At 40.7% G+C, this 19599-nt stretch overlaps 1 protein-coding gene across 2 annotated transcripts; it reads left to right on the top strand.

Annotated features, from left to right (window-relative positions):
- The first annotated feature begins 3655 nt into the window (after nucleotides 1–3655).
- On the top strand, nucleotides 3656–18035 carry LOC104958973 (chloride intracellular channel protein 5-like). Of its 2 annotated transcripts, none has more exons than XM_010786813.1 (6): nucleotides 3656–4468; nucleotides 14172–14281; nucleotides 14370–14495; nucleotides 15120–15226; nucleotides 15426–15607; nucleotides 16491–18035. In XM_010786813.1, exons 1-6 carry the CDS (start codon nucleotides 3740–3742, stop codon nucleotides 16653–16655), a joined length of 1419 nt encoding a protein of 472 aa, XP_010785115.1. In that variant the 5' UTR covers nucleotides 3656–3739; the 3' UTR covers nucleotides 16656–18035. The 2 variants fall into 2 exon arrangements, with proteins under 2 accessions (XP_010785115.1, XP_010785116.1); XM_010786814.1 differs by lacking the exon at nucleotides 3656–4468 and adding an exon at nucleotides 9049–9310.
- Nucleotides 18036–19599: the final 1564 nt, after the last annotated feature.

Raw genomic sequence — 19599 nt, forward strand, 5'->3', positions numbered from 1 at the left:
GGGGGGGGATGACATTATACTGAATCAGCACACTAAGGGAATCCTGTCTTTTACTCAGGAATGTAATTGCCCTGATACATTTAGGGGAGCAGTAGTTAGCCAGTCTAAGCTTGCATCAAAGGTCTGTGCTTGTGTGTTTGGATTTCATTTTCAATTTGGCTTGTGCTCGCTGTGACTTGATTCAGCAGTAACCGTTCAGCTGGGGAAGCACTGATGGTGGTAAATCATCTGAGAGAGGAGCAGTGCCAGATTCCATAAATCTCTCTGCCTGTAAATCGTGGGATGTGGAAACTGGAGCTCTACAGATGCACAAATAATGAACATCAAATCATGGTGCCTCTTTATGCAATAATATATGTCTTGTGTTTCTATCACCAGTTGGAAATCACGGTTTTGACAACACCCTACGTAGCATGCAGCCTGTGTTCGTGGCCCGTGGACCGGCCTTTCGCCAGAATTACATCAAGACCTCCATGCGATCCGTTGACCTCTACCCTCTCATGTGCCACATCCTGTCCACCCCCCCTCTACCAAACAACGGATCCCTCTTAAACGTGCAGGACCTGCTGTACACAGAGCCAACGGCAGTCACGCCCAGCCCCTCTCCCAGGGTCCACGAGCACTCCTACGCCCCTGTCGTGGGTTCTTTCCTCGGTGTGGCAATGGTGCTGGGCTTTCTGTTTTTCTACATCAGACAAGTGACCCTCAAACAGCTGCCCTCTCTAAAACACAGAAGCAGGGAGATGTCCCAGCCTTTACTGCAAGAAGACTTGCACCTGTAGCGGGAGGAAGAGAAAAGATGGCAGGTGTAAAAGAAGAGGAGGTGTAGCTCCCCAAAGGTAGTCCGCTCTCTCCAGAAGCATCCCCTAACGCCTCCCTTATACGACTAAATGCCAACGTGCTGCTCTTTTTATTAGTCGGAGATCAAGGGAATATAATCTAATCATATTTAGAGGTACATTTCCCTCGTTTGAGTGTAAGGGGAATGTCTGGGGTGTGCTTCTGGTGCAGGCTTAATCAAGATAATAAACCTTTACATGGGCTTTCTAGTGGCTTTGCTTTGATTGTGAATTTTTACCTTATATCATCTTGTCATTTTCATTGTCATTTAATAAGTAAAGATTCAAAGCTAGAGAGAAATTGTAGCCCGTGAGTCTGGCGAGTAAGAACGTTGTTGGCCAAAAGTGTGGCTTGGATAATGTTACGGTGTCAGTATGTTAAAACCTTGTCTGAAGGTAAAAGTGATTATAGCTGAGCGGCCACAGTGGAAAGCAGGGATAAAAAGCTTTCCATGGTAAAGAGGGGCAAGAAGCCTACCTGCCCAGACAATCTTTACTCTATGGCATTCCTATTGTTGCACTTTAGCACAAGGGAAACCCAAATAACTAGAAGGCAATCAGAGAGTACCAAACTCCTTAAGTAAATAGGTACAAAATAATAAGTGTATGCACCTCGTTATTCAAACTCTTGGGCAGTGTTAAAACATAACCTCCTTAACAAAGGCAGGGTTAAAAGGGATGATTTTCTCCTTTTGTAGGTGTCCTATACCGCTGATCCAAATGTACTTTGTTTGAAGCATACTGACACCTTTACTGCCCGATAGTAACATAGCAGGGACAGCAGTAGATTGGGTTTATTCAGCATTTTCAAATCCATGCGAAACGGATGTGATTTATGCCACCAATTGTTCAACTAAGGATCTAAGCACTGAATGAGAAGATACTTTCAGTGGATTGGCTGGGATCAGTGTTATTTTTTTAATGTTACTTGGAATCAGATGTTCCACTAGAGACTCACTCCATGTGCCAGGCTACTGATCATAAGTGTAGGACATCCCATGAGCCGATCACTTCACAAACTTGCTCTTTAGTAGTCCGTTGACTTTTGCCTTTTAACTTAACTGTGAACATCTGTCCGAGCTGTGTGTGCAATAGTCTTTTGTGTGAGTCTGGGGTTATTTTTGCGTATAGTTTGTGTTTGGAGGGCATTTTTCTGTGTAGATGACTGTGTACTTCCCTCCTGTTCATATGTCATAACCATGGCCATTTGTTGGTGAAATGTGAAGTGCAATTGCTATAGGTCAGTATTTCTTCATAGGGATTTTTAAGGGTTTTGTTGTTCCTAAATTGAGAAGACTATTTGGGCATGACTTGCAGGAACTGATTAGCATAGGAAAGAAATGAAAAAGTATGAAGGGACAGTGTTTGACGCTTTCCGAGTCATGTATAATTTGCACTTCTTGTTCGCAATTGCTATTTAAAATGACTAAGTGAGGTGCCTCTTGCCAAAAAGCTTTTATAATTAGCACAATTATAAGTAGAGTCCAAATCTGCAAATATATTCTAAAGTTCTAATATTTTTTCAGCATCTTTTAAGAAACAATAATTGTGCCCAAAACTTTACAGACATCACTGTGATATATACCTTTTACTAAATTTAAAATTCATAAATTGAAAGGATTGATATGGAATTTGTTAATTTTATGATAATTGTCTAGGTTGTCTGCTAATTTCTGCCTGACTTGTTGATGGAGAAATGAAACATATCCAGAATATAATTTGAATAGGTCATTTGAAATAGTTAGTAAATTATAAATATTTAATATGATTTACAAATTGCCATGTTGATGCAATGACAGTCTTCTGAAATTAAAAAGAACTTATGTGAATCTGAGCCATTTCTTTTTTTTGTATTCTTTGTCAGTGTACAGTTGAAGTACGATGCCTTTAACCCTTTTCTTAGTCCAGACCATTAATGGTTTCACTTTCCTCACATGGATGCTGATAAGAAAGATGACAAACATCAAGGCTGTCAAAATCTATGTCATCTAGCAGATAATTATTTGGTTTGGTTTTAAATACAGTGCAAGTAAGCATAAAAAAGAGAATAGAATTATAATATGTACTTGGGAGATGTTAATACATTGCCGAGTTCGTTAATGAACAATAATAATAGATTAATTTTGTTAGCGCTTTTACAGGTGCTCAAAGACGCTTTACAGATATAGTGAAAAGAGATGAAAGGAACAACAAATAAATATATAGTTAAAGTTAAAGTCAAATAATACAAAAACAATCACACATTAAAAGCCAGATTGAAGAGGTGAGTTTTTGTGAGTTTTTTGAAGGTGGTGAGGTCAGTGCAGTCTCTGATGGGTTGTGGGAGTGAGTGAACAACATCATTCTGAATTTATTCTGCAGTTACTTTAAGAGCTTCTTATTAATTGTATTTTTTTTTATATATTCACTGAGTTATTTAAAAGAAAAAATATGCACATATAAATAAAAAAAGCCTCATGACAAAAAAGCCCCCTTCCTTGCCTAAAAAATTATGTTATTATTATGTTAAACTAAGCTCTACAGTTGTTTCAAGGAAACTAGTCCTGAAAAAGATTTGATGGATTGCAGAGAAACCTGTGTTAAAAAAACTGGAAAATTCTAAATTGGAAAATAATAATATACTCCAACAATTAAAAAGTTGGAAAAATTAAAAGACAATAATTATACTGCATTCAAAAAGTATTGAATTTAAAAGGGTATTTCCCTAATATGTCCTTGAAAGCACAGAGGCCTCAGGTTTTGCATAAATCACTTGTTAACTTCCAGGATCAAAGGTCTGCTATGAGTTATCGCTGGAATTTGCCCAGACGCTCAGAGGCAGGCACACTGTGTGCCACCAGTTAGACCACTTCAGCACTCCTCCACGCTACAGCAGGTGTGCCAACACTAATCCAGCAAACATGGACAACATCTACGAAACTGTAGATGAGGGACGTATGCAGAAACAGCCCCGCGATGGAGCAAACAGCCCCGAACGAGAGCCCAAATATGAGATCCCCGCAGAGGTCATGGAGCCGCTGTACAGCGAGGTGCAGGTCCACGTCTCCACGAAGGGAGAGGGGCGCAGCTCCCCGGACTACATGGCCGTCAGAGACGAGGACAAACACAGCAGCTCGTCCTCTTCATCCAGCGATGATGAAGAAGAGGCGAAAGCAAAGGACGAGGTTAAAGAAGAAGTTGAAGCTGAGGAAGGACCAGAGGTGTGCGTAATGCCCGAGCCAGTTGTGTGTCCAATGCCGGAGCAAGAAGTTTGCGACCTGCCTGAGCCAGTTGTGTGTCCAATGCCGGAGCCAGAGGTGTGCGTAATGCCGGAGCCAGTTGTGTGTCCAATGCCGGAGCCAGAAGTCACGGTGCAGGTGGAGGAAGTGAACGGCGGATCCAGGCGCTCTTCGGCTTCCTCAGCATCCTCTGCCTCCCCCGGTGACCCGTGCGACGACCCGCCGATCCAGCCGCGGGTGGAGCACGAGGAGACCGCGGAGAATGGTAGATCGGACTCTCCCCCCAGCCCCGACAGCACCCCGGAGCCGTCTGTAGACTTAAGCGTGCAAACTCTGGAGAGTGTCAGTCTGGACGACAGCAGCGCAGCCCCGGAGGACCCCAGCCAGCCGGACATCTCTCTGTTCGTCAAGGTAAGACTCCTTTCAGGCCGACAGGTGGGCAGAGAGCCAGCCAGGCAGTATCTGATCCACTGCTCAGCATGAGGAATACAACGAAGTTGCTGCATTAAAGTTTGTTTTTTACTATCTTTAGTGATGGACTCAGCAATATGATTTACCAAAAGGATCCTTGAAGCCATCTCACCTTGTATTCTTCACTGTGCAGGACATTTTGCTTTTTATTAACCGCAAGAAAAACTCTTTGCTGTTAGTTTTAAACACAGTGGTGCAAGGAAGTAATAAGAACTTTTAGGTAAAAAAGAGCAATACCCCGGTTTGTAAATAGTGTATTACAAGTAAAAGATAAAAATATAAGCGTCAAAATATACACTTATTGCAGTATAGACTATTTTAAATGATATTATAGTACTTTAATTATAGCTGATTAATGTCTAATTAGGCTACATCAATGATAAGCTGCAGAAGGTGGAGCTAATTGAATTACTTTCTATGGTTGTGAATTTACACCCTGCATCAATAAATTCTTATCGTGCCCTACAATAAGGCATCATGAATGATCTGTCGTATTGCAGGGTATGAATTTAAATGACCCTTCGGTACACGTATCAGCCAATGTACATGCTGTGCATTTTGTAGACAGAACATGGATTATTGTGTTGCAATATCTGGCATGTAGATTGCATATCAATAGGTTACTGCATTTAATCCAAAAGGTGCAACATCGACCACTTTTTGCCACTTCTGAGCCATAAACATGACAAATCAACACATTAGCCTATGAGATCATTATATGATAAGTCTCATGTTAAATAATCTGAAGCAATTACTGATTATGTTTAAGGCATTTCACAATCAAATCTGTTTAATAAGTTTAATTTGCCAGGTACGTTTTAACATTCAAGAAATATGATTTCCATTTGCAGCTCATTTGAGCCTAAGAAATGTACACAGAGTGAAAATGTGACGCAGAAACATTTAAAACAGGTTCAAACTATAATGATGTTAGAAAGCGAGACACTAAATCACTCTATTTCTCCCATTCAAAATATATAAAACACATTTAAAAGATTCAAAATAGAAACCCTATTTTAAAGCCAATCTAAACATGGTTGAAGCCTATCTGTAGAGCGCATTTAAGTAGACTGAATTACACTTTTTGGAGTCAGTAATTAGAGGCAAATACTAGAACAACAGTTGTAGGAATAATAAATAAATAATAATAAACTGAAGTAGAATTATATATGACAAAGCGTAGTTATCAGTAAGAAATGTCACAGAAGCATGGATCTCTTAGTTTCAGTGGCTTTGTCAGTGAGTTTAATCTGGAGGCAGCCTGTTGTAATAATTAACCCGTTTACTGTACAGCCATAGAAACCAGGGGTGAACTCCATGCCTGAGTAAATCCCACTGTGTGTTTTCTGATAGAGCTGCTCTATGAGCTGTGCTATCAGCACATGCAGGGGTCACTTTGCTGATTGAGCAACAGAGATTGAGTCAGTGGGCGGGGCTCAAGAATCTCTGTTTTAGCTCAAAAAGAGGCCTTGTAACGAGGAAGGACAGCAGTGGTTTGTGTTAAATCCGAAAAGTGTCTTTGTATTGTAACTAGAGATGTCCCGATCAGATCACGTGATCGGGGATCGGAGCCGATCACGTGATTTTCAAAAGATCGGAATCGGGAGAAAAAAATCGGGGATCGGGATTAATTTAAAAAAAAAAAAAGAAATTTTTATAAATACTTTTTTAAAATGTTGTATTCAATGTTACAAAACAAAAATGACCATGTTCAAGTCTTAAAGTCATCCTGAGGCCTTAGTTTTGGTTTCAAATTACACAACATCATGTATGTGTTGCTTCTTTGGGGCTTGTTTTCATAGACCTGGTTGCTTATTTCTCTCAAATCTGGCAACAGAGTAGGCAGGGCGCAGTGTCTAATTGTAGCAGTAAGCTAACGAGTACTGATAAGCTTTATTTTGTTTTGATCCAATGCTGCACAACTGAACTGATCCAATGCTGCTGTGAAAAAAAGAAGCTATATCCATGTTGGATAGAATATCCAATTTAAATAAAAAAATAACCTTAAGGGACAACTTGAATGCTTTTTTTTTCTCTTAATGCATTGCATAAAGATCGGATCGGGAAAAATCGGTATCGGCAAATTGTCAAAATCAAATGATCGGAATCGGATCGGGAGCAAAAAAAGGTGATCGGGACATCCCTAATTGTAACAGCAAAAGCCATTGTCAGTTGCAATCAACACAGATGGCTTGCAAACAAACAAGTAATTGCTACAATCTGACCTGAATGAGGATTTCTTGATCCTAACTTTCTACCATACATGTGACAGGGACTGTGGCATACTCCAGAAACAGTTTAAGCTTAGCTAAATCCCACATTTCATGAACATATCAAAATAACATATTGAATGTCCATTGTTTTGAATTTAACAAGAAAACATTCCCGTAAAAGAGGTTTTTATGTTATTTAGCCATAAAGAAACCTTCTGTCCTTTTTTGCCGATTTGTTCAGAAACAACATCTGAGAAATTGTGATTAGACATACTATCTTTTCACAATTATAATAAGCAACGACCATAGTTCTCCAGGGTTGTGACAACATATTTGTCTCTTTTCCGCATACCACTCAATCCTCCATTTCCCAACTCTTTAATGTTCAACAACAATCGCCATAAACCCAACTAAGCAGCGCTATAAAAATAGAGAGGGGGGTAAGGAGATTGGCTGTCCAAGTTAAAAGCCCTAATGGCTTCTCCTCTGCTGTCAGTGATAAAGCTGATTACCGCAGAACAGGCTATCACTAATATAACTAAGCGTGTTTTTTAGATTATCATACTGTATGATAACAAGCTGTACAAATGCTTAAGTAGTTACTGGCAAAATGTGGATGGACATATAATCCTGTTCAAATGATTTTTTGTCACTGATTGTCTATCGAGACAATGCTTATATTGACAAGTATGTTGTCACATTTGGCAAGTGTGTTGACTCTCCCCTCCACCTTGGGTCCAGACAGATACAAAAGGTATGTTACTGTTTGATGTACAAGTGAATGATTAGCACCAATAACTTAAGCCAGGGATTGTACCTTTTGTCTCCAAAAGACACAAAAACCAAGGCCATATCTTCTAAACCCTTAATGGTTTTATGATCATCCACTATTTAGACATCCTTAAAAATGAATAGTTAAGACATATTGGGACATATGCTTGTCTGATGTTTTGCAATGAGTTAGGTGAGAAAATGGATACCATTGAATTCAGAGTTACAGCCAATAGTCTTAGCTTAGCATGGAAAACACAAAGAGGGGAAAACTGCTGGCTTGCTGGTCCAAAGTTCCAAGAAATCCAATACCCCTCTCGTCTCAAGTTATCTTATTAACAGATATCCATGATTTGTTAAACCAAACTTTAAAATAAATCTGTGAGGGGAAGGCTAAGCTAAGTGGCTGATGGTAGTATTCTTATGTACCGAACAGATATGAGAGTGCTAACAATGTTCTCGTCACACTATCGGCAAGAGAGCAAAATTAGAGATCTTAATGAAAAGGTTCAACCATTCCATAAATATTTACAAGATGTAATTTAAGAGAAAAACGTTTTTCAATAAAAGAAAAAAACCCTACAATGACAAAACTGATAAAGTCAGTTTAGCTCTTTATCATGTGTTGTTTTCATCATTAGGGGGCTGTCAAGAATATGGAAACATTGATTAAGGCCTATACAAATAAAACCTAAATTAACACATTGTGAAAGTACTCAATGTTTTCCCTCAAACATATAATGAACTCTTCCACAGTAGCACAGTAATTGGCTCTTGCTGCATGTTGGCATGTCAGCCACGAGAGGGGGCTGCTATAAATAGAAACTGTTTAGTTTAAATTAGTTCTAGCTTCTCTGTTTTTCTGCTTTTATCTGACTTATAAATTCATAGGCTAAGCCACTCATTTTCTCCAGTGTGTGCTGATGAAGATGTTTTTAGTCAGACCTGCTTATATTTTGGTTGCCCTACTTAGGTTCTCTCTGTAAATGAACGCCAATTCTTGCCATAAAACCAAATCCAAGCATCAATAATTCACAGAGGAATCGTCTCCTGCTGGTGATCAAATATAACCTGCCTCATTCTGCCAGAGCTGGAACATGTGAACACTAATTAAATATTTATGCTGCTTCTCACTCAAAAACTGACAAAAACTGTCAAAAATAGTCATACCACTTTTTTTGCAGGTTATATTCGATATTTGGGACTATACTTGGAACGTATTTTTTTTGCTGATTGCAAAATGGATGGTAAAGTCAACCTGATCTGAAACCAAAGAACAAATAGAAAATTAAGAAAGTGAGTTGGAATATTGAAGAGAGATGACACAGATAAGAAAGGAGGTGATGTTAGTCCTGTTTTTTTACAGGGGAGTTTGGTTGCAGTGGTAGAAAGAGAGGGATGGGGCTCCACCCCCTGGTTATAGACTGACACCTGTTTTCCACTCTTGTGTCAGTGAGAGCTGCTCTGCGCTCCATCTGTGTCTAAATCAGAGTCAGGGCTCCACCTGTCACCTGGACTGGACACCAGCAAGGGAGAAGAAAGCCATTACAAGGACCAAAGGGGGTGGAGATCTCAAATCAAGGCCTGAAAACCAAAACGTTTTTAAGGTTTAAGGGATCGCTGTCACCGCAGAGAGGATAGCTGGTTTCTTTTTCAATCATCTCTCTGGAGGATGTAGACCTCAGAGCATAAGCAAAGGACTTTAGTTTTAAAAAAAGAATCAAGGTGATAGCCAGAAGCAGGCATCATGTCCACTGACAGCCAAGACAGAGACCCTGATATTGAGCTTTTTGTCAAGGTAAGACAGAGTCAGAATATATGCTTAAAGTATTGTCTTAACTTAATCTTTGCTGGAAGATAGAAGCAGCATATGTGCAGGATATTGTGTTGTGGAAAGCTTGTGTAACTCAATAGTAGAGGTAGAGTTACATACGCACTGGCACACTGGTGACCCAGGATTGTTGTGACAGTGATACGGAGGCTGCTAGTGGATGGTAGGAATCTAGCATTGGGGTACTGTTGCAGTACTTCATATTGCTCCACATTAAAGCCTTGTTTAAAGAAAGGACTGCATTAGCTAATTCTCTCCAGCACAATCCATTAAATGAGCCACTCTGCTCTTTTGTATGCAAGTAGCGCTGACATTTATCCCAATCAATAGATGTCCCAGATTATCTCCTGAAAGAGAGCAAACAAGCTTCAGTAGATACAGCTGTGTTGTTTTGCGCTACACAAATGGCTACACTTGAGGCCCTGTGGGAAATGTTAGAGGCGGATGAATATACCTGAGGCAGGTGAGGTGGAGGCTCATTGTGGATGTGCTGCCTGGATGCACTGACCCAATTAGCTGGAGTGGAGGCTGACTTCAGACACACCAACTCCCTGGAAACTGGCTTGGTAACATAAAGTTCAAGGCTTGTCGGCTTGCATTGCCCTCCTGATCTTTGACATGTTCCTGTTGTCTAAGTATGACATACATCGTTCTAAAGAGCAACATATTGTAGCTAGACTTACATTAAGCTAGGTATTTTAAGATGTCACTCACATGTTTAATGGTGTTCCTCAATAAACCAAAGTCACTATTGCCTTCTATTGAGGTTTTCTTAAAGGGAAAGTTCCAATCCATAGTCAGATACTAAGTAATACCTATAGTAGATGATGGTTGGCATGCCCCCAGTTTGGAAATCGGGTACGAAAGCTAATAAATGTACTATATTTCACATATTTTTACCATTTTAGATTGCCGTTGGACATTCATTTCTTATGGGGAACTGAAGCCGTTATCTCTCGTCAACAAAAAAACATACATTTTACCTCAATTGTTGGTATTAATGGGTGACTTTAGGGAACTGTAACTTAATAACAACAACATAAGACAAACTAACTAACCAATTGAGGAAACGGTAAATCATCAACAAAATGTGTCATGCATGCTAAAATCATAGTTGTGGTCAATGGTGTCTGGTGGCTTTGAAGATTGTAGAAAACATCTTCACTATAACTTTGCACTATATTTAGAACAATTTTACCACTTACCTTGCTGTCAGAAAGAGCTGTTTGAGAGCAAGGCTAAGTGGTAAAAATATTCGAATTATTGCACTGTTTTGTAAAGCACTTTGAATTGTCACGTACAGAAAATTGCTATATAAATAAACTTGCCTTGCCTTGCCTTACACTAACACTGGAGATTATCTATAATGTATTTTATGGGATTTTAAGGATGTGTCGCTGTTACAGCCATACATTGCTTCATCATAGACTACCATCAACTGTAGGTGATACAGGATAAGGACCTTGTTTTATACGGAGTGGTTTCCATATTGCTAATATTAGCCCTAATATGAGTTATTTCCATGACGCTGCCTAAGGAGATGTACCTGATGGACATATAACTATCTTACGTGGCTGCACTTCCTTTACTTATATTTTGAAATGGCTTAATACTTATTGGTTCAATAGAATGAACAAAGTGTTTAACAGCCTTTAAAAAGTGCTTTACAGACAGAAAAGCACACTGGAGATACAAGATGCAACATTTAATCTACTACAATTATTTCTCTAATCCTAGATATTTGATCTTTCTCTTAGAAATGTAATGTGTTTGAACAGGAGAATTGAATTAAATTGCAATATCAACTCATCACATAAACAAGATAACATGAAGACATGAGCATGTGCTTCCTCAACCAAGCCCAGGTAATGCTACAGTATAATTAATGCTCAATAAAAATGAGTGTTTAGACTAACAAAGAACAGCAAAGCCCAGTTATAGTAAAGTATACATGTGTGCTGGATCCCCCCCCCCCTGCATTGTTAGATCTCTCAGCGTTCCTTGCGCCCACAGGCCTAGTTGTGTGTGACAGCTTTTGTCCTCCGTTTTCTAGATGTCGATTGACTATTATCAGCGGCTGTGTATTATGTTACCTCCGTGCTGCTGAGCCTAGCCACAACAATGCACGGACAGAAGCATCACATGCGCTCAGGCAGCATGACAGCACGTGCATCAATGGCTGGAGTACATACAGTTGGCTCAGCTACTTTTAGACCGACAGCTCTGTTTCTGGTCTTTGCTAGGAGCGGTGTTACTGTCAGGCACATGAACCGAAAGGCAATATGTTTTCCACGTAGGTGTAGAATAGGTATTTGTGAAGTGACTCATGGTCATCCAAATGATTTATTTTTAATTATAATGATAGTGGTGTTAAAGACTTAAAGGGCCCATGTCATGCTTTTTCGGTTGTTACCCGTCCCCTTTTGTGTTATGAAGGTTTTTCTGCATGTAAACGGTCTGCAGAGTCAAAAACCCTCAAAGTACACCCTGTAGCGAGTAAAACTCTAACACAGAAAAGACCTGTCTATGCTGCCCCAGAACGCCTCGTTGGAGATTTCTCTTTTTCTTCCTGGGTGCAGTGACGTGCCCATACCCAAATGGACCCATTGGTCCAAATGGACCAATCCGTGGAGCCGTTACGTTACGTCCGCGGAGCCGTTACGTGGACCAATCCACGGACTTCCTCACACACACACTCTAAATCCTTTCTCAGCTACAGCTTCGCCGATTTCTCCTCCCTGAGACGGCGGGACGCTGTGAGTCGGTGTGTGAGCACACAAACTCCCAGCCAGGCTGCGGGTGTGTGTTCGGGCTGGTTTCAGGCTGATAATAATAAAAAACCATAATAACAAAATTATAATAACTTATTATAATATATATAATAATAATAAAACACATTTTAAACACCTTGAATTTCAGGGGGGCGCAGCGCCCCGCCAAGACAATGGTAGGGGAAACACTGCTTTTATATATTGTTATAAGTCCAAACACAGAAGAGAAAACAATTGAATTTTTTCTCTCTCAATTGCTACTCTGAGCTTCTGCAAGCCGTCTCAGAAAATGTGTACATAATGAAATCAATTCATTGCTTTCTAAATGCTTTGGAGTAGAGTACCCAAATCACCAAAATATAATAAATAGTCTCCCCTGTCAAATCTCTGCTGACCTTGAGGTCAGTGCACTTCTTTTTCTGTGTTGTGTTTCTGTGACTGCAGGCCTGCAGGTCTGACCCTGCCCTCTGTGCCCCAGCGGCCAGTGAACCAGGGGATGAAAGCACCGTGTATAATTCAGCCGGGCCAGTGGGTCAGGTGTCACTCCTGAGGCTCTGCTGTATATCCATACATGCCGACACATGATCTCACTGCAGGTCCACAAGTATACGATGGAGGGGATGTGATAATATCACAAGTGTTAGAACAAGGAGGAAAACTTTGACTCTTATTTGGTTATTTGTATGCTTTATTTGTCGTATGAAACACCATTAAGACATTTAAAACTGAAAACAAATTAGACAATTCAAAGCTTTAACAGGAAGGCAAGATTATGCTGCCATTTTAAATGCCCACATTTATATAGACACCATTTAGTACAGGTATAATATATAACTGACCCAGAGTGTACTTGGTTGGACTTCTCCCTATCGTAAATTTGAATCAGGGATTTCAGGGTGACGTATTAATGCGTGTTCACATAGTGTTTACATTTATACAGCTTATTAAAACCTTTCTATTCAAACAAAAGTAAAAGATAACAGTCAGCTTAATCCAATATGTATTTTATTGATAGTAGCAAGGTTTGTTTTCAGAGAGACAACCTTGTGACCAAGGATTTTCCCAACTGTAAAAACATGGTAAAGGAGATAGGGGGGTTAGCAGTTAAGTGGAGAGTTTTTGAAGTGGGGTTGAATGAGGTACTTGTTAACAGTCAGTGAATTACCTACACTAGATTGTGCCTGCCCACTTACAGGTTGGAGATGCATTTGGATGTACCAGTCTAGGAAATGTAATGCTTGGTACCAAAACATATTATAGCCATCTAAAGAAAAGCCTACCACTAGTGAACTGTCAACAGGGGGGGCGCCTCGCTGCGGGGAAACGCTGGACCTCTGTCGCCTGTCAGCGCAACATCGATGATGCCGTTTAAAAACATAACAAATGAAGGGCGGGGCCGGCCGTCAGTGAACCGAGCCGGCCGTCAACGGCCCTTGACGACCGGCCATTCTCCAGATTCTACAGATGGCCAGTCCGCCCCTGGTTGGAGGTGAAGGGAATGAGCACTTTTACAGCCTTTTTGGCGAGGTGGGGGAACTCGGTCTCAACAGACAGCCAAAAGTGTGCAAGTGACACACGTTTTCTGCCAGACGCTGTCTCCTCTCTCACTTTATGTAATTTAACAAAAAATGTATCCATGTTGCTGCTCGCATAAAGTTAGCTGAAGTTAACTCGCTAGATTTCATTGTTCCTCGTTACCTCCTCTGAAGCTCTATGGCGCCCCCCGGGGAGGCGCGCCTCACACTTTGAAAACCGCTGGTATATAGCATTGATAGTTGCCCACCAGAAAGGGATGTCTGAAAGCTAGATTAATGGGTTAAAAAATTATAAATATAATGTTATATACGTGGATTATTTAAAGATTGCTAAAATACGTTTGGTAGCTGTACCATCTGGCTGTCATCTAATGTCAAATACATTGCCAAGGGATCAGTCCTCAGGATACCGCATTGAAAAAAAAATACTGACTTTTCTTTAACAACTGTAGTCCATCCATTGTACATGCGATTTGCCTGTGTACATTATATTTAAACTCTGACTTTTTTTCTATAATTTAGGCCGGAAATGATGGAGAAAGCATCGGCAACTGTCCCTTCTCTCAGCGCCTCTTCATGATCCTCTGGCTCAAAGGAGTCGTGTTCAACGTCACCACTGTTGACCTCAAAAGGTGAGGAAACGTAAAATGCTAGCTTCCAACGCACAAACACATCTGCGCCATTCCTCACGACACACCGCTATCTTTATGTCCTCTGCAGAAAGCCAGCAGATTTGCACAACCTGGCCCCGGGGACGCACCCTCCTTTCCTGACCTTCAACGGAGAAGTCAAGACCGATATCAACAAGATCGAGGAGTTTCTGGAGGAAACGCTCGGTCCTCCAAAGTAATTCAACTGGAAGGTTTTACAACGCATGGTTTACAGTATCGCTGACTGCACACATGCTGCTTTTGGCTAGATTTACTTCACTTCAGCGACACTGCTGAAAGGGCAGGAAACATTTTAGTCCAATAAAAGCGAATACGTGCTGTATTTGATGAAGGTTGATGTTAACTGATACATCTGTTTGTTGTTTATGGCTGCTATAAATCTTTTTGTGAATAAGTGTATATATATATATGTATATGTCTCAGGCACACAGACAATATGGGCTAAATTGAGCCATAGCTTTTGTGTAATTCTGGACAAATCAAGACAGGTTTACTGTTTTGTGTTATTGTCACTACTAAGAAGAAACCAGAGCCTGTGTGTGAGCAGTTGCATAGAAAAATGTCAGTTTAACTTAATCTTTCTTTTATTGCCTGTAAAGTTTTTTGCATTATAAATGGACCTTAGTGTGGGAGAGCTTTAAGAGGCGGGCGGCCAACTCGGTGTGTGAGCGTGTAACATGTTTTTAGTCAGAGCTGAGCGCCAGTCCAGGTGTTAATGCTATCCAGATGGTTAGGTCTGCCTGCGTCTCTGCCTGCGTCTCTGACTGCGTCTCCTACCTCTGTCCCCCCGTCTGCTCAGGTATCCCAAACTGGCAGCCAGGCAGAGAGAGTCCAACACAGCTGGAAATGACATCTTCGCCAAGTTCTCAGCCTTCATCAAGAACACCAAACCAGAGGCCAACGCAGGTGGGCTGCTCATTTTGTGCCTTTTACACTCACAGACGCACACACAAAGATTACAATACTCTATTCCTCCACTAGGTAGAAGCAGAGTCCAGTGTTTGAGGCTTTTAAATGTTCTGCTGTGCTGCCACCTAGTGAGGTTAACACCACACACTTTCACCTTGTACTTATGCATACAGTATGTGCGTTTCTGTATGTTTAGTTCTAGAGAAAGGTTTGAACAGGGCCCTGAAGAAGCTGGATGACTACCTGAACAGCACCCTGCCAGATGAGATCGATGCAGACAGCATGGAGGAGGAGAAAGGCTCCAACAGAGGCTTCCTCGACGGAAATGAGCTCACTCTCGCAGACTGCAACCTGCTGCCTAAACTGCACATAGTCAAGGTAAAGAGGGGAAATATTAATGTTAGTGGTTCATTCAAAAACACATTAGGAGTACTTGATATGTTATCTTTGAGGTATTCATGTGTGAGGCCTTTTTTCCAGTGTTTTTTCAGTTTTCAATGCAAATACAATTTAGTATTTAAACGGAGCAAAAAGGACAAGATAACACATAATAATAAGAGGAATTAAACAAAAAAAAAATGTATAAGAATAATATTCAAATGGTGTAATTAAGGCATTTTTAAGATATTTGTAGTATAAATTGTATTTTTGGGTAAATTTGAAAAAAAAAGAGAAATACTTTCGTGTTTTCAGCCATACAGGAAAAAAACATAATGTGATTACTCAGAAGTAATGAGTACACTGACAAGATATAAGTATTGACCTGTTGCTCAACATGTTGCTCAGTCCAAACCAAAATAACTCAACAACTTGGAGATGGATTTTCATGAAATATGGTACAGGGGATCCCATGAGTTTATCGCCACCTACAGGTATAGATAACTCTTCAACTAATAACATTCCAATCAGCCACGGCTGTGTTTAAGGCTCATTGGCAAGCGTCAGCATGTAGAGACCCTAAAAAAGCATCGTCTCATGTTTTTTCTGAAAAGGTCCTTATTATGTTACTAGTGCCTAATTAGTTGAACATATTCAGCACAGAAAACACCCAAGCATTTGTTGAATTTGTCTCGCATATATTTAGTAGAAAAGCAGGGTACGCTACTAACAATTAGAAATTCTTAAAATACCTCTTTACTTGAACTGCATACAAAAATTGATGGTACAGTTAAAATACTTCCCAAGGATGGATTTTAAATGTGCTAAAATAAATCAAGTTTGTCTTCACTTCTCAAAGTTACAGCTTTGCTTTCTCTCACAGGTTGTCGCTAAGAAGTACCGCAACTACGACATCCCCTCAGAAATGAAGGGGGTTTGGCGGTACTTGAAGAACGCTTCCACACGTGACGAGTTCACCAACACCTGTGCTGCTAACTCAGAGATCGAGACCGCCTACAAAGACGTGGCGAGGAGACTGGCCAAGTAATTCGCCAAGCAACCCCGAGCTCAGACAAAATAAACTAGTAACACAACACAAAAAACCCCAATCACTTTTCAACATAAATGTGACTGTCCTTTGAGTCTTGTTCAGTGGTATTTTCAGGTCACATACCTTATCTGTCTGTCATAGTCAGATATTGCAGGGTGGCTTACAGGCCCACTGCTTTAGTTATGTGGTGTTGCAATTGCAAAAACAGACATGGCAAAAGAGAAGTGGAGCGGACGGCAAATCAAGCACATTTAACTTCAAACCACGTTCAAATTTTGCAGCTATGAAACTTTTGACATAACACTTTTCAAACATGATTGTGTCCCGTCCTGTATTTATTTCTCATAACACAAAGCTCTCTTTCATACAAACTCCAGCGGTCCGCACGGCCAAACATTTTACTAGTTGCTGATGTCAGGGTCGTTCACTTTATTTATTCCTAAACCCACAGAAGTCTAGTCTGACTCCAGTGTTTATTATCAAGCTTCTGGCTCCAGGGGAGACACCTTGATTCATCTATGACTGATGATTGGCGCTATAAATGTTTTGCTTAATATGACTGTTGCGATCTGCAGATTTATTTTGATTGTCGGTGTTGCTGTTTGTTTACTCGAGCTTGTACGTATCTTGAAGATTCACTCCTGCTTTTGAACGATTGATTTTAAGAAAATTTGATTCAAACCAATTATTTGACATGCTTGATGATGTTAGTTGCAAAAATATTTAGCTGACATTGATAACTCAGTACAAAGCTCGTTTATGATTTGTTTGCATGCATGAATCTCATTTAAAATGTCATATTTAAAAGCTGCTTTCCAAGATGTGAAAAATCCACTACTATGTGCCTTTATTTGGAAGTATTCAAAATCCATGCCAATGTCACTGATGGACTCAAAACATGTATTGCAGCCAGAGAGGAGACATTTGTTCTGCCTCTAGCTATGTTCAGTGTAGGTATTGATTTTGTCTTCAGTTACACATGATATTATGAATGGAGAGTATTTATTTAGCAGCCCCAATCAGGCCTGATTAGGTAGAGCCATTAAGGCTTTGATGGAAAGCGTCTTCCAGGCCAGGTCCGCGATGGTCAGAAGAAGCCTGCCCTCCAGCCCTTCATCAAAGACACATTTCCTCTGCTTAGCCCATCATCATCCACAGGTTAAAGTTCAAATGTTTCATTGTCCAAGCCGAGAGACGATGGAAATTTGTCTTGGGGGGCTTATCGTCTTTGGCTTGATGTCAGGCTGCAACTATAGCGAGACTTCCTTGCAGAACCATAAGGCTCTTGTGTGGTTTGGACAAACATATGATATGAAATTGGAGCATGATGACTGAAAGCCTTGCTCATTGCGAAGCTCTACAAATAAAATAATATTTTCACAGATCTGCTTCTGCCTTTTCTTTTCTTTTCCAGCGAGGTGATCAATCAACACTGATACTTCGGAGGGTTGTCATGAAGGGAGAGGTGTTTGGTGTGTGTCTGTGATAGCAAAGGTGCCGCTAGAGCAGGGATCCACGTTCTGAAAAGGGTTAAGTGTGCCTGACTGAGTTGATCAAATTCAGTGGTCCAGGTCTTTTTCTCCATCCATGAGAGAGAGAAAGAAGGAGAGAGAGTGATGACCGTTGACAGGCTTAAATAGAGGCTTCCATGCCAGGGATCAAACGCCATCCCTCTTCTCCACTCTCTCATTAAGATGGAAAACCCGAGCGCCGCCATCCGATCCGTCTCCATTTTTCCTCAAAGGAGTCTAACTTGAAAGATCTGCGCCTGTCGGATTTACAATGGTGGGCGAGTGGTGTTTACTGAGACTCGACCGTGCCAGAAACAACAGTCAAAGAAAATAAATGGAGCCTGCCTAGTGTTTCCACAGGAGTAAGGAAATATGGAGCGAGACTTGTGCCTTGCTGTTTGGTAATTAGTACCTAAACATCCCTGTCCTTGGATCCCATCGCTCACGTCCAACATTTCTGCAAGCTGGATAATATACAGTGGAGCATTAACGTCAAACACGTCTGGTCATGGGGTCTGGCACGCCACATTAATCTGTTTCTACACTCCCAGTGGATCTAACAGTCGCTGGCCTTGGCCACCTTAGCACGGGGAGTCCACATAGGCGGACAGGGACTCGCACACGGCGCACTTTTATAGCCAGGTTTACTAAACCTTTTCAGCTCAGGCATAAATTGTCTAAATTGAGCCCCGCTCTGAGACCTGAGCTGATTAAAACAAACTGGCGTGTTTGACGTGTGAGGACCCACCAGAAACAGACCTGTGATCCAATTAAGGGCCATAGTTTAAGAAATACTGCACACATACAGACCTCAGTGGTGCTTACCATAGATATTGTACCCAGGAGACGGACCCATATGTTTCAGTCTGAGGCGAAGTTTTCTTTGACCTCATACTGTAGAAACCCTATATTATCCATGTACTTTAACGGCAGGAGCAGCAGAAAGGGCTTTGCTTGTTGGTTCATCTCGTACAATATCCTCGCTGCTCTTTCAGTTTGGTCACCGTCATTAGTTTGACGTGAAACAACATCTAAATGTTATTTATTGGCTACAATTCTCAAAATGAATGCTTTTATATTTTTCTTGTGTCATACAAAGCGATAAAAGGACATGTCAAATACTTGAATGGAATGATAACAAGGCTGTTTCCATTAGTGAAAAAATAACACTCATATTCGCTACTTAATCCAGATCATCTTTAGATACTGGGCTTGTCTTTGATCCATCTAACACTTATTTATCACATTTTAGAAACATTTGGCTTGTATTTCCTTTCATAATGGCAAGGAATTGACAACTGCCTCCTTAAATAGAGTGATAATAAGTGAGAAGTACAAATAGTTTGAGCAGAAGTTTACCCTCCTTCTCCAATGACAAACCCCTATATTGAGAAATTCTATGTGACATCAGCATCAACCTATTGAGAAGG

Source organism: Notothenia coriiceps, unplaced genomic scaffold, assembly GCF_000735185.1.
Source record: "Notothenia coriiceps isolate Sejong01 unplaced genomic scaffold, NC01 NC01_scaffold00029595, whole genome shotgun sequence".
NCBI classification, from domain to species: Eukaryota; Metazoa; Chordata; class Actinopteri; order Perciformes; family Nototheniidae; genus Notothenia; species Notothenia coriiceps.

Bases quoted from the DNA above. Each gene is read 5' to 3' on its own strand.
- LOC104958973 (XM_010786813.1), top strand. From the start codon at position 3,740: ATGGACAACATCTACGAAACTGTAGATGAGGGACGTATGCAGAAACAG. The intron at 14,496-15,119 runs GTAATTCAACTG...CCGTCTGCTCAG, and splicing joins GAAACGCTCGGTCCTCCAAA to GTATCCCAAACTGGCAGCCA. The intron at 15,227-15,425 runs GTGGGCTGCTCA...CTGTATGTTTAG, and splicing joins CAAACCAGAGGCCAACGCAG to TTCTAGAGAAAGGTTTGAAC.